The 18,098-nt window shown below is 36.3% G+C and overlaps 1 protein-coding gene across 5 annotated transcripts in view; it reads right to left on the bottom strand.

Annotated features, from left to right (window-relative positions):
• JAK2 (Janus kinase 2) overlaps positions 1-18,098 on the bottom strand; it is a 115,088-nt gene that overhangs the window by 47,262 nt on the left and 49,728 nt on the right. For all 5 annotated transcript variants that reach the window (XM_032291054.1, XM_032291056.1, XM_032291057.1 and 2 more), the window contains 2 exons: positions 14,551-14,668; positions 8,566-8,711 (listed from right to left, as the gene is read on the bottom strand). In XM_032291054.1, coding sequence (XP_032146945.1) covers positions 8,566-8,711; positions 14,551-14,668 — 264 coding nt within the window. The remainder of the gene's footprint in view (positions 1-8,565; positions 8,712-14,550; positions 14,669-18,098) is intronic.

The raw sequence follows: 18,098 nt of genomic DNA, 5'->3' as shown, positions 1-18,098 counted from the left end.
TAGTGGGAATGTAAAGTGGCACAGCTACTTTTGAAACATCAAGTAGTTCCTCGGAAAGTTAAACAGAGATACCATATGATCCAGGAATTCCACTCTTAAATATATGCGTAAGATAAATGAAAAAACACATCCACAAAATTATTCACATACAACTGTTCATAGCTTCATTAGTCACAACAGCCAAAACATGGAAGCAACCCACATTTTCATCAAGTGAAAAACAAATAGGCAAAATGTGATATATCCATATAATGCAGTATGATTCAGCAATAAAAAGAAATGAAGTACTGATACATTCTACAACAAGGATGGACCTTGGAAACATCATACTAAGTGAAAGAAGCCAGACAAAAAAATGCCGCACCACATTTTGCATAATTCTATTTATACAAAATGTTTGAGACAGGAAAATCCACACAAACAGAAAGATTTTGTTTCCAGAGGCTGGGGGAAAGTGGGATGAGGACTGAATGCTAATGGGCATGGGATTTCTTTCAGAAAGCATGAAAATGTCCTAAAATTAGATTGTGGTCATCTTAATACAACCCTGTGAATATACTACAAAGTATTAAATTGTACACTTGAAATGGATGAGATTTATGATTTATAAATTGTATCTCAATAAACTCTTAAAATATGGAATCTTATATGAATGTTTACTATCTACACTATTTTTAAAGTAAAGCAGTAAAAAAGAAATATGCAGCATTTTGCATGTGTGTTTATATCCTGACTAAGAGCACAAGTTAAAAGAATCAGACAAATAGAGTTACTAGACAGTTATTAGGCTTAAGACACTAGACTAAATAATGTAGGGAGAAGTGTTATAGATGACATGATTCTCGACCTGGAAGAAACTACAATCTACATAGAAAGACTGTGCCAAGACTTTGGATGACATCATGGTTTCCAAAGCAGAAATATCCCACAATAGCCTAAGTCTAGAGATGGCTTCATATTTATAACATTCATCTGCAATGGGCCAAAGCTTCCGTTCTTCAACTGCATTCCCCTCAATTCCGTTGGTTTCTATGTAACCACATCTAAGATATAACCTGCAACTGTGTTCTACTATAACCTGGCATACAGCAAGTATTCAATAAAAAGCTGTTGAATGAATGAATGAATGTGGATATTTTCCCCGCTTTGGGCTTTGGACTTTTCTATATTCCGGATTCCTAAAATCATACTCTATGGCCTACCCTCTTGGGTTAAGGCCTAACAGACATCTGAAAGTCAAACAAGAATATTTAAAACCAAAAAGAGAAACACAGAAATTGATACTTTGTAAATTGGGTATGTAACTGTTTTGATGACACTCAGCAAAGAAACTACTGAAGACAGTTACTAGAAGAACAATTTCAAAAAAGGGAGCTTTAACCACATTCATGACATACTCAAATTTTTAATCTGGAAAGTATGTAATAAAATACATATGAAGCCTTCAAACTTAAAAAAAGTCAAAGCATTCTCATAGTTGTATATACCTTTTTAAAGGAATATATACTTTTTTAAAGTAGTTTTATAGCTTGTAGAGTTTCAAAAAACTGTTATTTGTCATGATAGTCAAGTTCAATATGCAGAAGAATAATTTGGAGACTACTCAGATTGGATTACTTGTGTAAGAATACCCTAGAGATCCAAGATGGCCAAATAGGAACAGCTCCGGAGTGCAGTTCCCAGCAAGAACAGCACAGAGGGTGAGTATTCACCACATTTCCAAACAAGTTTTCACTGCCCACAGACCAGGAGATTCCGTGGCACAAAAAGTGCCATGAGTTTTCAGCACAGCGGTTTCAGCCAGTGCCAAGTCGGCACATATAAGCTCACACAAGTCTGGGCTGCCTTTTTGGCTGGTGGCCGGAAGGCCTGGAAGACAGAGCCGCCTATTCAAATGAAAGGGAGAGGGCTGAGACAGGGAGCCAGGGGATCTGGCTCGGCAGGTACCACCCCGACAAAACAAGCAATGTGGAACACTCTGGCCTGAGAGTTTTGCAGCAAGCGCAACTGGACCCAGGACCATCCAGCTCAGTGTGGGGATGGGCATCCTCCCGTACCAAGGCAGTCCACCACTACCTAGGCAATTCAAACAGCAGCAGGGCTGAGCCTGCAGCAGCTCAGCAATGCCTCTGCTGGCAGACTGTGACTAGACTACTGCGTGGAGGGCAAGGCATCTATATAAAAAGGCAGCAGCCCAACAGGGACTTATAAATAAAGCCGACCTTCCTAGGACAGAAAACCAGGGAAAAGAGGCGGTTATGAGTTCAGCTGCAGCAGACCTAAAGGTACCTGTCCAGCAGCTCTGCATGGAACAATGGAGGTCCCAGCACAGCACTTGAGCTCCAATGAGGGACAGACTGTCTCCTCAAGCAGCTCCCCAACCCCCATATACCCAAAGAGACACCTCACAGAGGGGAGCTCAGGCCAACATCTGGCAGGCACTCTTCTGGGACGAAGATAGCAGAGGTAGAAACCTGCAGCAACCCTTGCTGTTCTGCAGCCCCCACGGGCGATCCCCAGGTGAGCAGGGTCTGGAGTGGACCTCCAACAGTCCTGTAGCAGAGGGGACTGACTGTTAGAAGGAAAACTAAGAAGCAGAAAGAAATATCCTGAACATCAACCAAAAAGACGTCCACTCAGAGACCCCATCCGAAAGTCACCAACTACAAAGACCACAGGTAGATAAAACCAATAAGATGGGAAGAAATCAGCATAAAAAGTATGAAAACACCAAAAACCAGAACACCTCTCCTCCTCCAAGGGATCACAACTCCGCACCAGCTAGGGATCAAAGATGGATAGAGAATGAATCTGATGAATTGACAGAAACGGGCTTCAGAAGGTGGGTAATAAACTTCTCTGAGCTAAAAGAACATGTGCAAACCCAATGCAGAGAAACTAAAAACCTAGAAAAAAGGTTAGATGAGATGCTAACTAGGATAAACAGCTTAGAGAAGAATATAAACGACTTGATGGAGCTGAAAACCATGGCACGAAAACTTCGCAAAGCATACGCAAGTTTCAATAGCCAAATTGACCAAGCAGAAGAAAGGATATCAGAGATTGAAGATCAACTCAACGAAATAAAATGAGAAGGCAAGAATAGAGAAAAAAGAGTGAAAAGAAATGAACAAAGTCTCCCAGAACTATGGGATTATTTGAAAAGACATAATCTACGTTCGACAGGTGTAACTGAATGTGATGGAGATAATAAATCTAAGCTGGAAAACACTCTTCAGGATATTATCCAGGAAAACTTCCCCAGCCTAGCAAGGCAGGCCAATATGCAAGTCCAGGAAATACAGAGACCACCACAAAGATATTCCTCAAGAAGAGCAACCCCAAGGCACATAATCGTCAGATTCATGAGGGTTGAAAAGAAGGAAAAAATGCTAAGGGCAGCAAGAGAGAAAGGTTGGGTTACCCACAAAGGGAAGCCCAAAGACTAGACTCACAGCAGATCTCTCTGCAGAAACTCTACAAGCCAGAAGAGAGTGGGGGCCAATATTCAACAGCCTTAAAGAAAAGAACTTTCAACCTAGAATTTCATATCCAACCAAACTAAACTTCATAAGCAAAGGAGAAATAAGATCCTTTAAGGACAAGCAATTGCTCAGAGATTTCATCACCACCAGGACTGCCTGACAAGAGCTCCTGAAAGGAGCAATAAACAAGGAAAGGAACAACCAGTACCAGCAACTCCAAAAATGTACCAAATGGTAAAGACCATCGACATAATGAAGAAAATCTGTCAACTAACAGATAAAACAACCAGCTGACATCAAAATGGCAGGATCAAATTCACACATAACAATGTTAACCTTAAACATAAATGGAGTAAATGCCCCAGTCAAAAGACACAGACTGGCAAGTAGGATAAAAAGGTCAAAACCCATCAGTGTGCTGTATTGAGGAAACCCTGAATACACATGGGCTAAAAATAAATGGATGGAGGAAGATTTATCAAGCAAATGGAGAGCAAAAAAAAAGCAGGAGTTGCAATCCTAGTCTCTGAGAAAATGGACTTTAAACCAACCAAAATCAAAAGAGACAAAGAAGGGCATTACATAATGGTAAAAGGAACAATGCCATCAAGAAGAGCTAACCATCCTAAATATATACGGATCCAGAACAGGAGCACCCAGGTTCATAAAGCAAGTTCTCAACAACCTATAAAGAGACTTAGACTCCCACACAATAATAGTGGGAGACTTTAACACTCCACTGTCAATATTAGACAGATCAATGAGACAGAAAATTAACAAGGATATCCAGCACCTGAACTCAGATCTGGACCAAGCGGACCTAATAAACGTCAACAGAACTCTATACCCCAAATCCACAGAATATATATTCTTCTCACCACCGCATGGCACCTACTCTAAAATTGACCACATAATTAGAAGTAAATCACTTCTCAGCAAATTCAAAAGAACAGAAATCATAACAAACAGTCTCTCAGACCACAGTACAATCAAATTAGAACTCAGAATTAAGAAACTAACTCAGAACCATACTACTTCATGAAAACTGAACTAATAGCTCCTGAATGTCAGCTGGATAAACAAAGAAATGAAGACAGAAATAAAGATGTTCTTCGAAACCAACGAGAAGGAAGAAACAACATACCAGAATCTCTGGGATACATTTAAAACAGTGACTAGAGGGAAATTTATAGCAATAAATGCCCATATGAGAAGCAAGGAAAGATCTAAAATCGACACCCTATTGTCAAAATTGAAAGAACTGGACGAGGAAGATCAAAAAAACTCAAAAGCTAGCAGAAGACAAGAAATAACTAAGATCAGAGCAGAACTGAAGGAGACAGACACAAAAAATCCTTCAAAAAATTAATAAAAAATCCAAGAGCTACTTTTTGGAAAGATCAACAAAATAGACCACTAGCCAGATTAATAAAAAAGAAACGGGAGAAGAATCAAATAGATGCAATAAAAAATGATAAAGGGGATATCACCACTGACTCCACAGAAACACAAAATACAACCAGAGACTACTACAAACAACTCTATGCACATAAACCAGTAAACCTGAAAGAAATGGATAAATTCCTAGACACCTGCACCCTCCCAAGCCTAAACCAGGAAGAAGTTGAAACCTTGAAAAGACAATCACAAAGGCTGAAGTTGAGGCAGTAATTAATAGCCTACCAACCAAAAAAAGTCCTGGTCCAGACAGGTTCACAGCTGAATTCTACCAGATGTAGAAAGAGGAGCTGGAATCATTCCTTCTAAAACTATCCCAAACGATACAACAGAGGGAACCCTTCCGAAATCATTTTATGAGACCAACATCATCCTGATACCAAAACCCGGCAGAGACTCAACAAGAAAAGAAAACTTCAGGCCAATACCCATGATGAACATAGATGCAAAAATCTTCAATAAAATATTGGCAAACCGATTGCAACAGCACATCAAAAAGCTTATCCATCACAATCAAGTAGGCTTCATCCCGGGGATGCAAGGCTGGTTCAACATACCCAAGCCTATAAATGTAATCCACCACATAAACAGAACCAAAGACAAAAACCACATGATTATCTCAATAGATGCAGAGAAGGCCTTTGAAAAAATTCAACAGCCCTTATGCTAAAAACTCTCAATAAACTAATTATCGAAGGAACATATCTCAAAATAATAAAAGCTATTTACGACAAACCTACAGCCAATATCATACTGAATGGGCAAAAGCTGGAAGCATTCCCTTTGAATTCTGGCACTAGACAAGGATGCCCTCTCTCACCACTCCTATTCAATATAGTATTGGAAGTTCTAGCCAGAGCAATTAGGCAAGAAAAAAAAATAAATAAAGGGTATTCGCTTAGGAAAAGAGGAAGTCAAATTGTCTCTATTTGCAGACAACCTGATCATATATTTAGAAGACCCTATCATCTCAGCCCAAAATCTCCTAAAACAGATAAGCAATTTCAGCAAAGTCTCAGCATACAAAAATCAATCTGCAGAAATCACAAGCATTTCTACGCCCAATAACAGACTTAAAGAGAGCCAAATCATGAGCAAACTCCCATTCACAATTGCTACAAAGAGAATAAAAAACCTAGGAATCCAACTAACAAAGGATGTAAAGGACCTCTTCAAAGAGAACTACAAACCACTGCTCAAGGAAATAAGAGAGGACACAAACAAATGGAGAAACATTCCATGCTCATGGTTAGAAAGAATCAATATTGTGAAAATGGCCATACTGCCCAAAGTAATTTATAGATTCAATACTATCGCCATCAAGTTACCAATGACCTTCTTCACAGAACTGGAAAAAAACACCTTACACTTCATATGGAACCAAAAGAGAGCCCACATAGCCAAGACAATCCTAAGCAAAAAGAACAAAGCTGATGGCATCAGGCTACCTGACTTCAAACTATACTAAAAGGCTACAGTAATCAAAACAGCATGGTACTAGTACCAAAACAGATATACAGACCAATGGAACAGAACAGAGGCCTTGGAGGCAACACCACACATATATAACCATCTGATCTTTGACAAATCTAACAAAAACAAGCAATAGGGAAAGAATTCCCCATTTAATAAATGGTGTCAGGAAAACTGGCTAGCAGTGTGCAGAAAGCAGAAACTGGACCCCTTCCTGACACCTTACACTAAAATTAACTCCAGATGGATTAAACACTTAAACATAAGACCTAACACCATAAAAACCCTAGAAGAAAACCCAGGCAAAACCATTCGGGACATAGGCATAGGCAAGGACTTCATGACTAAAACACCAAAAGCATTGGCAACAAAAGCCAAAATAGACAAGGGGGACCTAATTAAACACCAGAGCTTTTGTACAGCAAGAGAAACAATCATTAGAGAGAACCAGCAGCCAACTGAATGGGAAAAAATTTTTGCAATCTACCCATCTGACAAAGGGTTAATATCCAGAATCTACAAAGAACTAAAACAGATTTACAAGAAAAAACAAACAAACCCATCCAAAACTGGGAGAAGGATATGAACAGACACCTTTCAAAAGAAGACATATATGAGGCCAACAAACATATGAAAAAATGCTCATCATCACTGATTATTAGAGAAATGCAAATCAAAACCACATTGAGATACCACCTCTCGCCAGTTAGAATGGCGAGCATTAAAAAATCTGGAGACAACAGATGCTAAACAGGACCTGGAGAAACAGCAACACTTTTACACTGTTGGTGGGAGTGTAAACTAGTTCAACCATTGTGGAAGACAGTGTGGCACTTCCTCAAGGACCTAGAAATAGAAATTCCATTTGACCCAGCAATCCCATTACTGGGTATATACCCAAAGGATTATAAATCATTCTGTTATAACGACACATGCACACATATGTTCATAGTGGCATTGTTTACAATAGCAAAGACCTGGAACCAACCCAAATGCCCATCGATGATAGACTCGACTAGGAAAATGTGGCACATATACACCATGAAATACTATGCAGCCATAAGAAACCATGAGTTTGTGTGCTTTGTAGGGACATGGATGAATCTGGAAACCATCATTCTCAGCAAACTGATACAAGAACAGAAAATCAAACACCGCATGTTCTCACTCATAGGCAGGTGTTGAACAATCAGAACACATGGACTCAGGGAGAGGAGCATCACACACTTCGGTCTGTTGGGCGGGGCCAAGGGAGGGACAGTGGGGGTGGGGTGGGGTGGTTGGGAGGGATAACATGGGGAGAAATGCCAGATGTAGGTGACAGGGGATGGAGGCAGCAAACCACATTGCCATGTGTTTACCTATGCAACAATCCTGCATGATCTGCATATGTACCCCAGAACCCAAAGTACAATTTAAAAAAATAGAGAGAAAAAAGAAAAGAATACACTAGAGCACCTGGAGAAATTCATATTTGTGGGCATCACCTTGGATTTACTGAATACAAATCTCTTGGATTAGGACCCAGAAATCTTTGATTTTAACAGGCACTCACATGATTCTAATATAAATAAAATATACACCACCATGTGGGAAATACTTATTCAGGACATTTATATAGCCAACAGGAAGATCTACTATGACAAAGTATGCCTCCAGGTGTTTCTTTGGTTCCTCTGAACTTACCTAGTCTTCTCAGAATAAATGAAATCACATAATAGATATTATACCTATGACATCTCCTGTAGTACAATGCTTTCAATAATTTCATCTTACAAAGCATGTGTTACCCCCAATAAATAAAAGTTACCCATATGACTTTTTATTACAGGTTGACCTCTTCCAAATATATGAAATCTGAAATATTCCAAATTCCAGAACTTTTTGAATGTTAACATGATGTTTAAAGGAAATGCCCATTAGAGCATTTTGGATTGGCGGTACCCAACTGGTAAGTACAATACCTATATTCCAAAATCTGAAAATATCCAAAATCTGAAACATTTCTGATCCCAGGCATTTTAGACAAGGAGTACTTAACTAGTATTATAAAATCAAAAGACATGGGTAAGTCCAGAAAATAAGTATGAATTATATGAAATCTCTAACTATTCACACTTATGTATAAGGATTTGCAAAAGAAAATTACCTGATAGAATTATAGATGGCCAGTGGAGTTTGATCCTTTTCTTTAGCTATTCTCATCATATCTAACACTGCCATCCCAAGACATTCTTCCTGAGTTTCATGAGTCACAGGTACCTTTATCCATCCATGCACAAAATCATGCCGCCACTAAAAGCAAAAATTTACAAGGAAATATCTCACTGTAAGTTTCATTACCATGTTTTAATCTACAACTGTATTTTAATCACAATTTTCAGAACATGTCCATTTACAAGCTACAAATTGGCCAGGCGGAGTGGCTCATGCCTATAATCCCAGAACTTTGGGAGGCTGAGGCATGAGGATCACTTGAGCCTGGAGTTTAAGACCAGCCTGGGCAATGTGGCAAGATCTCATCTCTATAAAAATTTAAAAATTAGCCAGGCATGGTGGCACACATCTGTAGTCCCAGCTACTTGGGGCGCTGAGGTAGAAGGATCACTTGAGCTACGATCACACCGCTGCACACTAGGCTGGGTGACAGACCAACACCCAGTTTCTAAATAAATAAAGGCATAATTAAATTCCTCCCTTAATTTTCATTCATTTGGAATAAATTTTTAATAAAAGTTCATTTGCAAATAAAAACCGGTTTACACTAGGTTCCCAGAGTATATACAACATCAACCTATTTCATTGCATATATCTTCAAATTATATCTTCTGCATAAAAATGACCTGAATTAAAATAGATATTACTTAATTAAATATATAGTAAACTCCAATTATGTTGGAAGCATCATACTACAAATGGTGTTGGATACAAAGAAATAGCCATGTGCCCCATAACAATATTTTGGTCAACGGCAGACCACATATGTAACAATGGTTCCATAAGATTTTAATATTGCATTTTTACTGTACCTTTTCTACATTTACATATGTCTAACTACACAAATACTTACCACTGTGTTACAATTGCATACAATATTCAGTACAGCAACGTGCTATATATGTTTGTAGCCTAGGAACAATAATAGGCTATACCATATAGCCTAGGCATACACTAGGCTATACCATATAGGTTTGTATACCTATAATAAATGATCTTCACAGAACAATAAAATTGCCTAAGGACATATTTCTCAGAACGTATCCCCATAACTAACACATGACTGTATAAGATGTGGTCTCAGTCATCAAGGGGACCAAAATCTAGCTTAGAAGCTAAATGGAAGCAAATAATTATAATGCCAGACATGATATAGGAAGCACCACACAAAAGCTGCTTCAGGAACTTGGGGAAAGTTAAGATTATATTCAGTTGGAGTAATCAAGGAAGGTTTCATGGAAGATTTGAAACTTCACAGTGTCTTTAAAGATAAAGAAATGTATGATGAACACAAAACAGGGTAAAGAAATAGAAGGAATGAAACACACAAAAAAGCACAATGTTCAGATCCATAAACTAGTTTGATTAGGGCCTAAAGTTTATGTGAAGAAATAATGTGGATTAAAACTTAGAACAGTAAAGTTGGGGTCAGACTGCAGGTACCCTTGAATGACATCATCCTAGAAACTATGGAGATCTATTTTCATGCTGTCTCTTCCACTGGCAGAGTAGCAGTAATGATAGAAGTGCTTGAAGAAAAGAAAGTGTATTCAGAGAGATACTTTAAGAGGCTGGTGTATGGCTCACATGTGAGATAATAAGGATCTAATCCAGGAAACAGAAGATACTAAAAATTTCTGGAAAAGGCTGATAACTTTATTAACTATATATTGTATAAAGAATAAAGAAGAGAGAAACACAAAGGTTCTAAGATTTTGACCTGGATTATTTAGCAATATGGATAAATGAGATTGAACATGTAACAGGAGAAAGAAAAAGATAGAAACCAAAAGTACAAATATTCTAAACATAATACCAATTTTCTTTGTAGAAAAAAAGGTTAAGAGCCATATTATGTAAAATAACAATATGAATTAAGGTTTTAAACCAGATAAGAGAAATATAGGGCCTTCTATACTCAACATACGTATTACCCTTCTTCTGATGTGTTAACTTGTCTCATGAAATTAAAGCTTTACCAGAACCTTTTTAAACTAATTTTATTAAAAGAAATGTATATATAAAAGCGTATTTGTTTAACTTTCTATTCATAAAATATAGAAGATATTTTCATATAAGAAAATAAACTATTACTTAAGTACATCATCAAATAATCAGTATTAACCAAAACAAAGGCCTAAATGTTGCTAATACAAAATTAATTCAGGGAACGAGACAGATTTTTGCTCAATTTTAAATGCTTATTTCACTACACTTTTGAGAACAGGCAAGTAAGTTATACTGTTTAAGTAAGAGATAACCAATACTTGATAGATTTTTTTTTAATACCTTGCCTTAGTTCCATATAGACCCAGTAGATAAAAAATTCTGCTCCTGGGAATTTCTATGGAACTCATGACCAAAAGACAATAAATGTATGAATAGTAATAGCATTACTACAAACATAATCAACTAAATATTCGCTAGAGAAAACTTACAAATGGAAGAGTCTCAAATGCCAAAACATAATAAATACTATTCCTTATAGTATGTGCCCTCAAAAATTTCATTTAATTAAAATGAATGAAAAATTTCAGGCCAGGTGTAGTGGCTCACACCTGTAATCCCAGCACTTTGGGAGGCTGATGTAGGAGGATCATTTGAGTCCAGGAGTTTGAAACCAGCCTGGACGATAGAGCGAGAACCCACCTCCACAAAAACAAAACTAAAAAATTAGTCAGGCATAGTGGCACACACCTGCAGTCCTAGCTACTTGGGAAGCTGAAGCCAGACAATCACTTGAGCCCAGGAGTTCAAGGCTGCACTGAGCTATGATCGTGTCAGCCTGGGCATCAAAGTAAGACGCCCATCTCTACCAAAAAATAAAATAGAAAAGAAAGAAAACCTTTCCTCATCTGGGTAGCTGACAAAATTTGAGCTTAAGGAATTTGCATCTTCATTAGCCAGGGAAATAAAAAAAGTCACAGTCACAAAATCAGAAATGATGCAAAGAACATGAGGTAAACATCCATTTGTTGTTCAAGAGATATGAATTAATTAAAAATTGTTCACACATCAGCAATTTATTTTCTGAGCAGCCGTATTTGATGATATAATAATTCCCAAAGGAAATTGAATTAAAAGGGCCATCTTACTTTGGACTTTTATTTGCTTACCTTTTCCAAATCTGTCTTTCTATAGGTACTATCTTAAGAACTTTAAAGACAGTTTAGTGGCTTACCTATTTTTTGGTTAAAGATGTCAAGATAGTCTTACACTCTAGTAATGTCACTGGCCAAATTTGCTATATATAGTCTATAACATGCATATAGTATAAAATGATAATAGTACAATCAGAGTAATCTAAATACTATCATATTTTTCTGGGCATAAATGTAGAGAAGTAAAAACATTTAAAAATAGAAAACTGCTTATGGTACTATCTAGACCTAATTTAGGATTATGTGGTGAAATTACTTTGCCATGCTAGACAAGAAAATCCTTCCTAGAAGGATAAAAGTGAGTATTCTGAAGTCGCCCAAAATTTTTCTAGATCAAAAATACTACACATTGCAGTATTAATGTTAGTCAAATAGCTAAATGAATAGTTTGGGAAAACTTAGCTTACAAATGGGACTTAACTAGCATGCCACCAAAATAAACTAGCTCTGCAGCACAGGTGAAATAATGTACCCGTAAAAGCAACAGAAAGTTGTAACCTCATAAGATCCTATTTTCAAAAGGCTATTCTCAGAAGCCTCTCCCCACCCCACTCTCTTTTTATAATGGCTACAGAGATAAAGAAGCAGTATAATAAAGTAGGTTGGTGGTCAAATGATTTTCAACAAAGGTGCCAAGACCATTCAATGGCAAAAAGACAGTCTTTCAACAAACTGTGCTAGGAAAACTTGATATTCACATGCAAAAGAAGTTGGACCCTTACCTTACACAAACAGACAAAAATTAATGGACCAAAGGCCTAAATATAAGAGCTAAAACCATATAACTCTTATAAGAAAACAGAAAGAATGCTTTATAACATTGAATTTGGTGATGATTTCTTGGATATGACACCGGAAACAAAAAAGAATAAACAAATTGAAATACATCCAAATTTAAAACTTTTGTCCATCAAAGGACACAAGCACAGAATAAAAAGGCAGCCTAGAGAATGGAAAAAAAATATGTACAAATCATGTATCTTATAAGGAGCTAAGACCCAGAATAATAATTTCTACAATACAACAAAAAACAAAAAACAGTTTAAAAATAGGCAAAGAATTGAATAGACATCTCTGCATAGAAGACAAACAAATGGCCAAGCAACATCTCTTCAAAGAAGATAAATAGCCAACAAGCATATGAAAAGATGCTCATGATCACTAATTGTTAGAGAAGTATGCATCAAAATCATAATGATACCACCTCATACCCATCGGGATGGCTATTATCAAACAAAGCAAAGTGTTGTCAAGGATGTCAAGAGAATGGAACATTTGTGCACTGCTGGTATAAGACTGAAAAATAGTCCAGCCACTACAGAAAACAATGTAGCAGTTCCTCAGAAAAAATTATAAATTTACCATATTATCTAGGCTTCTGTGTATATATCCAAAAGAACTGAAAACAGGGACTCAAGGAAATATTTGTATACCGTGTTCACAGCAGCAACCCAAATATCCATCAACAGATGAATGAATAAACAAAATGAAGTATATATATACAATGGGATATTATTCAGCCTTAAAAAGAAAAGAAATTCTGGCACATGCTACAACATGAATGAACCTTGCAGACATTACACTAAGTAAAATAAGCCAGTCCTAAAAGGACAAATGCTGTATAATTCCATTTGTATGAGATACCTAGAAAAGGCAGATTTATAGTCAGAAAGTAGAATGGTGACTGTCAAAGGCCATTGGGAGTGGGAAATAGAGAGTTATTATTTAATGGGTATGAAGTTTCTTTTTGGGAAGATGAAAAACGTTCTGGAGATGGATAGTGATGATGGTTGTACAACAGTGTGTTTGTACTTAATACAACTGAACTGTACACTTAAAATGATTAAAATGGTCATTTTTATTATATATTTCTACCACAATAAAAATAAAGTTTGTTGGTCTCATACCCCAATAGAGAAATATTTTTCCTTTTGTTGTTCATAAACTGTACTAGCCTTACTAGGCTTCTTGGAAATGTGAACCACAAGGATCTTATGGGCTTATTTCCTACAATATTAGCAAATCTGATTTAGAGCTCCTAATCTGATACCTTCAGGATACCAAATGCATATTTTTACCCAAGGGCACTAATTTATTTTCTGCCTTTAGTTTCTATTCATACCAGTCTAGCAGCACATAAAAACAAGTTATTTAATGACAAAACATTTCAATTACTATTTAAATCAGGGTAACAGAGAAGAAATCATTATCAAATATTCAAGCACAATACAAAACTTTGACACAACTGTATTAGTGAACAAGCTAGATTATAATTCTCAGACTAAATATCAACACTCAGCCACCTTCCTATAAGCAGCTACACAAACTATCATAGCTCATTTTTCATGTAACCTATTTCTCTAGAGTTAATTGCCCATTATGTAAGCCTGAAATTGTCCAAAAAATTTTTTAAATGCTAAAGAAATTTTACTATTTTAGCCACTACGTCTACATGAATCATGTTATAAAACTCAGTCTATACCTTGTGAAATCCTTAAAATGATCAGTCCTTAAAAAAGGAGAAAGAAATTCAAAAGGATCAACTCAAAAAAATCTATAAAATAGATTCTATTATCCATAAACCATGGGATTAAAAACTGGTGCTAAAAAGACTCAATTTTGTTACTTCTCTGCACCTGCTGTGCAAGACAGAACTGCAATTTTCCCATATGTGACGTTTTTCCTGATTAAGTGACTTATTACACAGCAGGCATTTATCATTTAACACATGTACAAGTAAGATAGTATAATCATACCTGAGAAAAAAGGTAAGACATGACAAAATCATCAAGAAGAGGAGCTTCAGCACCTCGAGATATTCCATGCCGATAGGTTCTGTAGTTGCCGCTGCAATACCAATGAGGAAAGTAAAATCTACAAGACAATAAAAACATTTGGTCAGCCTCCAAATAGTTCAAATAAAAACATACTATCAATATATAGTGACCTAAGCATACTGAAAGGTATTATCTCATACTTAGAAAACAGCTAATAGTATTAAATATAAATTTGAGACAAAAGGATATGTGGTTAACACTACAATAATATAGGCAGAAAGTACAAGAAATTTAAGTGTAAAATCAGTATACTACCTCTTTCAGCGCACAGAATGTAGAAGCAATAATAGGAAACAAAAAATGTAGAAATAAAATATTAATGAAAAGTAAAAACATAAATTAATCCAGTAACATCGGTAGAGAATCTGAAAATGCTAATTTGTATAAAAACAAATAATTGCTTCTTTAGAGAAACAGAGGTTAAAAACTTTCCTTCAAAGAAACAAAAAATACTCTATATTGATTCTTTTAGTAACACATTTATTGAGATATAATTCACATACCATAAGGTCACCCACTTAAGCATTATGCAATATGCAGTTACCATAATCTAATTTTAGAACATGTGGCCTTTCTGTCTACCTTCTTTCACTCTGCATAATGTTTTCAAGGTTCATCCATGTTAGAGCATGTATCATTACTTCATTTCCTTTTATTGCCAAATTAATATTTCATTGTATGAATATACCACATTTTCCTTATCCATTCATGCCTGACAGACATTTGGGCTGTTTCTATTATTTTGCTATTGTGAATAATGCTGGTATGAAGAGTCATACACAAGTTTTTGTGAATACATGTTTTCATTTCTATTGCATGTATATCTAAAGGGGAACTGCTGGATCATATGGTAGCTCTTTGTTTCCAAAGTAGCTGTGTTTCCAAAGTAGACTGTGTTTCCAAAGTAGCTGCACCACTTTACATTCCCAGTAGCAACATATGGCATCTAAATTAGTCCAAATTCTCTAACACTTGTTATTGTTTGTCTTTCTGAGTTTTGCCATCCTTGTAGATAGATTATTATCCCATCATGGTTTCGATTTGGATTTCTCTAATGACTACTGCTGTTGGGCATCTTTTTTTATTTTTTGTTTCATTTTTCTTTTTATTTTAAAAATCCCCTAAATTATATGGCTTCCAGGGAGCATCAGAGAAATGTAAATGTCATTTCTGTACACTTTATAAAGCAAAAACTAGACTCACAGCCACTGCCCTGGGGCATGGCCCCACGCACTGCTGGGAGACCTCCACTCCCCTCTGAGACCGTCCTAGGGGACTGCCCACCAGTCCAGGGCTACCCCTAGGCCCCTGTACATACACCTGCAGGGCTGGGTCTGGGGCTTTAAGGCATTTTGTCTTCATTACTGTAGTTTTGTAATAAATTTTGAAATTGGGAAGTGTAAGTTTTCAAACTTTGTTCTTTTTCAAGATTGTTTTAGCTGTGCTAAGTCCCTTTGCTTTGTTGTTGATGTTGTTGAGACAGAGCTCTGTTACCCAGGCTGGAGTGCAATGACACAATCTTGGCTCACTGTAACCTCTGCCTCCTGGGTTCTAGTGATTCTCCTGCCTCAGCCTCCCGAGTAGCTGGGATTACAGGTGCCTGCCACCACGCCCAGCTAATTTTTATATTTTTAATAGCGACAGGGTTTCACCATGTTGGCCAGACTGGTCTCAAACTCCTAACCTCACGATCTGCCCACCTCGACCTCCCAAAATGTTGGGATTACAGGTGTGAGCCATCTTGCCCCGTGTCCCTTTGCTTTTTATATAAATTTATGATTAACTTATTTCTGAAATAAAGACAGCTAGGATTTCAGTAGGAATTGCACTGAACATACAGATCAATTAAGGAGTATTGCCATCTTAAAAATATGAAGTTCTCTAACTAGGAGATATCTTTCCATTTATTTAGGTGCTTCCTTCATTTCTTTCAGTGATGTTTTCTATTTCTCAGTGCAAACATTTTACGCTTCTTTTGTTAAGTTTATTCCTAAAAATTTGTTATGCAATTGTTAACTTTTTAAATTTCATTTTTAAATTGTTTTTTGTGTATAGAAATACAACTGATTTTTATATATTGACCTTCTATTCTGCAACTGACCTGAGCTAATTTATTAATTCTAATAGTTTTTTAATTAATTCTAATAGTTTTTTTATTAATTCCTTAGGATTTTTAATATGCAAGATCATGTAATCTGTGAATATGTAATCATCCTTTGGTATTGACGCAGTACTGGTTCCAAGACCTCTCATACATATCAAAATCTGCAAATATTCATGTTCCTGATATACAATGGCACAGTATTTGCATATAACCTGTGCACATCCTTCAGTATACTTTAAAATCTCTAGACTACTTATAATACTTAATACAATGTAAATGTTATGTAAATAGTTGTTAGACTGTATTGTTTAGGTAATAATGACAAGAAAAAGTCTGTACATGTTCAGTTCAAGCACAACTTTTTCCCAAATGTTTTCAATCTGCAGTTGGTTTAATCCATGGATGTGAAACCCATGGAAACAGCAGGCTGACTACAGTTTTACTTCTTATTTTCCAATCTGAATGCCTTTTATTTCTTTTTCTTGCCTAATTTTCCTAGCCTGAATCTATAGAATAATGTTAAATCAAAGTGGTAAGAGTAGCTATACTTCATCTCATTCCTATCATAGAGAGAAGGCATTCAGTCTTTATTAAGTATGACATTAGTTTTGGATTGTTTATAGATGCCCTTCAACAAATTGAGGAAGTTCCTTGCCATTCCTATTGGGGTTTTTAGTTTGTTTTTTTTAATAGTGATAGGATGTGGGATTATATCCAATACTTTTTCTGTATCTATTGAAATGATCACGTGGTTTTGGTCCTTTATTCTGTTAATGTGGTGTATTATACTGATTGATTTTGGAAGTTATACTAGCCTTTATTTCCTGGGATAAATCCCCCTGGTCATGGTATTTAATCTTTTTGTAAACATATTGAGTATTTCTAATCTAAAAATCTGAAATCTGAAATGCTCCAAACTCCAAAACCTTTAGAGCACTAATCTGATGTGCAAAAGAAATATAGAGTATTTCAGACTTTAGAATGTTAGATTAGGGATGTTAAACCAGTGTGTACTCTGCAAATATTCTAAAATTTAAAAAAATCCAAAATCCAAAACAGTTTTGGTCCCAAGCATTTCAGATAAGACATACTCAAGCTGTATTGCTAGATTCAGTTTGTGTTTGTTCATTTTCTACCTACAACCTTGGTCTGTAGTTTTCTTTTCTTCTAGACACCTTTGTCTGAATTTGGTATTAGGGTAATACTGAACTCATAGAAAGAGTTGGGAAATCCTCCTTCCTTTTCTATTTTTTGTGAATAACTGGTAATAATTATTTTAATGTGCAATAGAATTCACAAGTGAAGCCATTACTAATATGATTTCTTTACTTGTCATAGACCTATTCAAACTTTCTGTTTTCTT

This window comes from Sapajus apella, unplaced genomic scaffold (genome assembly GCF_009761245.1).
Source record: "Sapajus apella isolate SASKATOON/1434 unplaced genomic scaffold, GSC_monkey_1.0 scaffold24, whole genome shotgun sequence".
NCBI classification, from domain to species: Eukaryota; Metazoa; Chordata; class Mammalia; order Primates; family Cebidae; genus Sapajus; species Sapajus apella.
The sequence above is the reverse complement of the archived record's forward strand: the minus strand, read 5'-3'. Positions and strand labels throughout refer to the sequence as shown.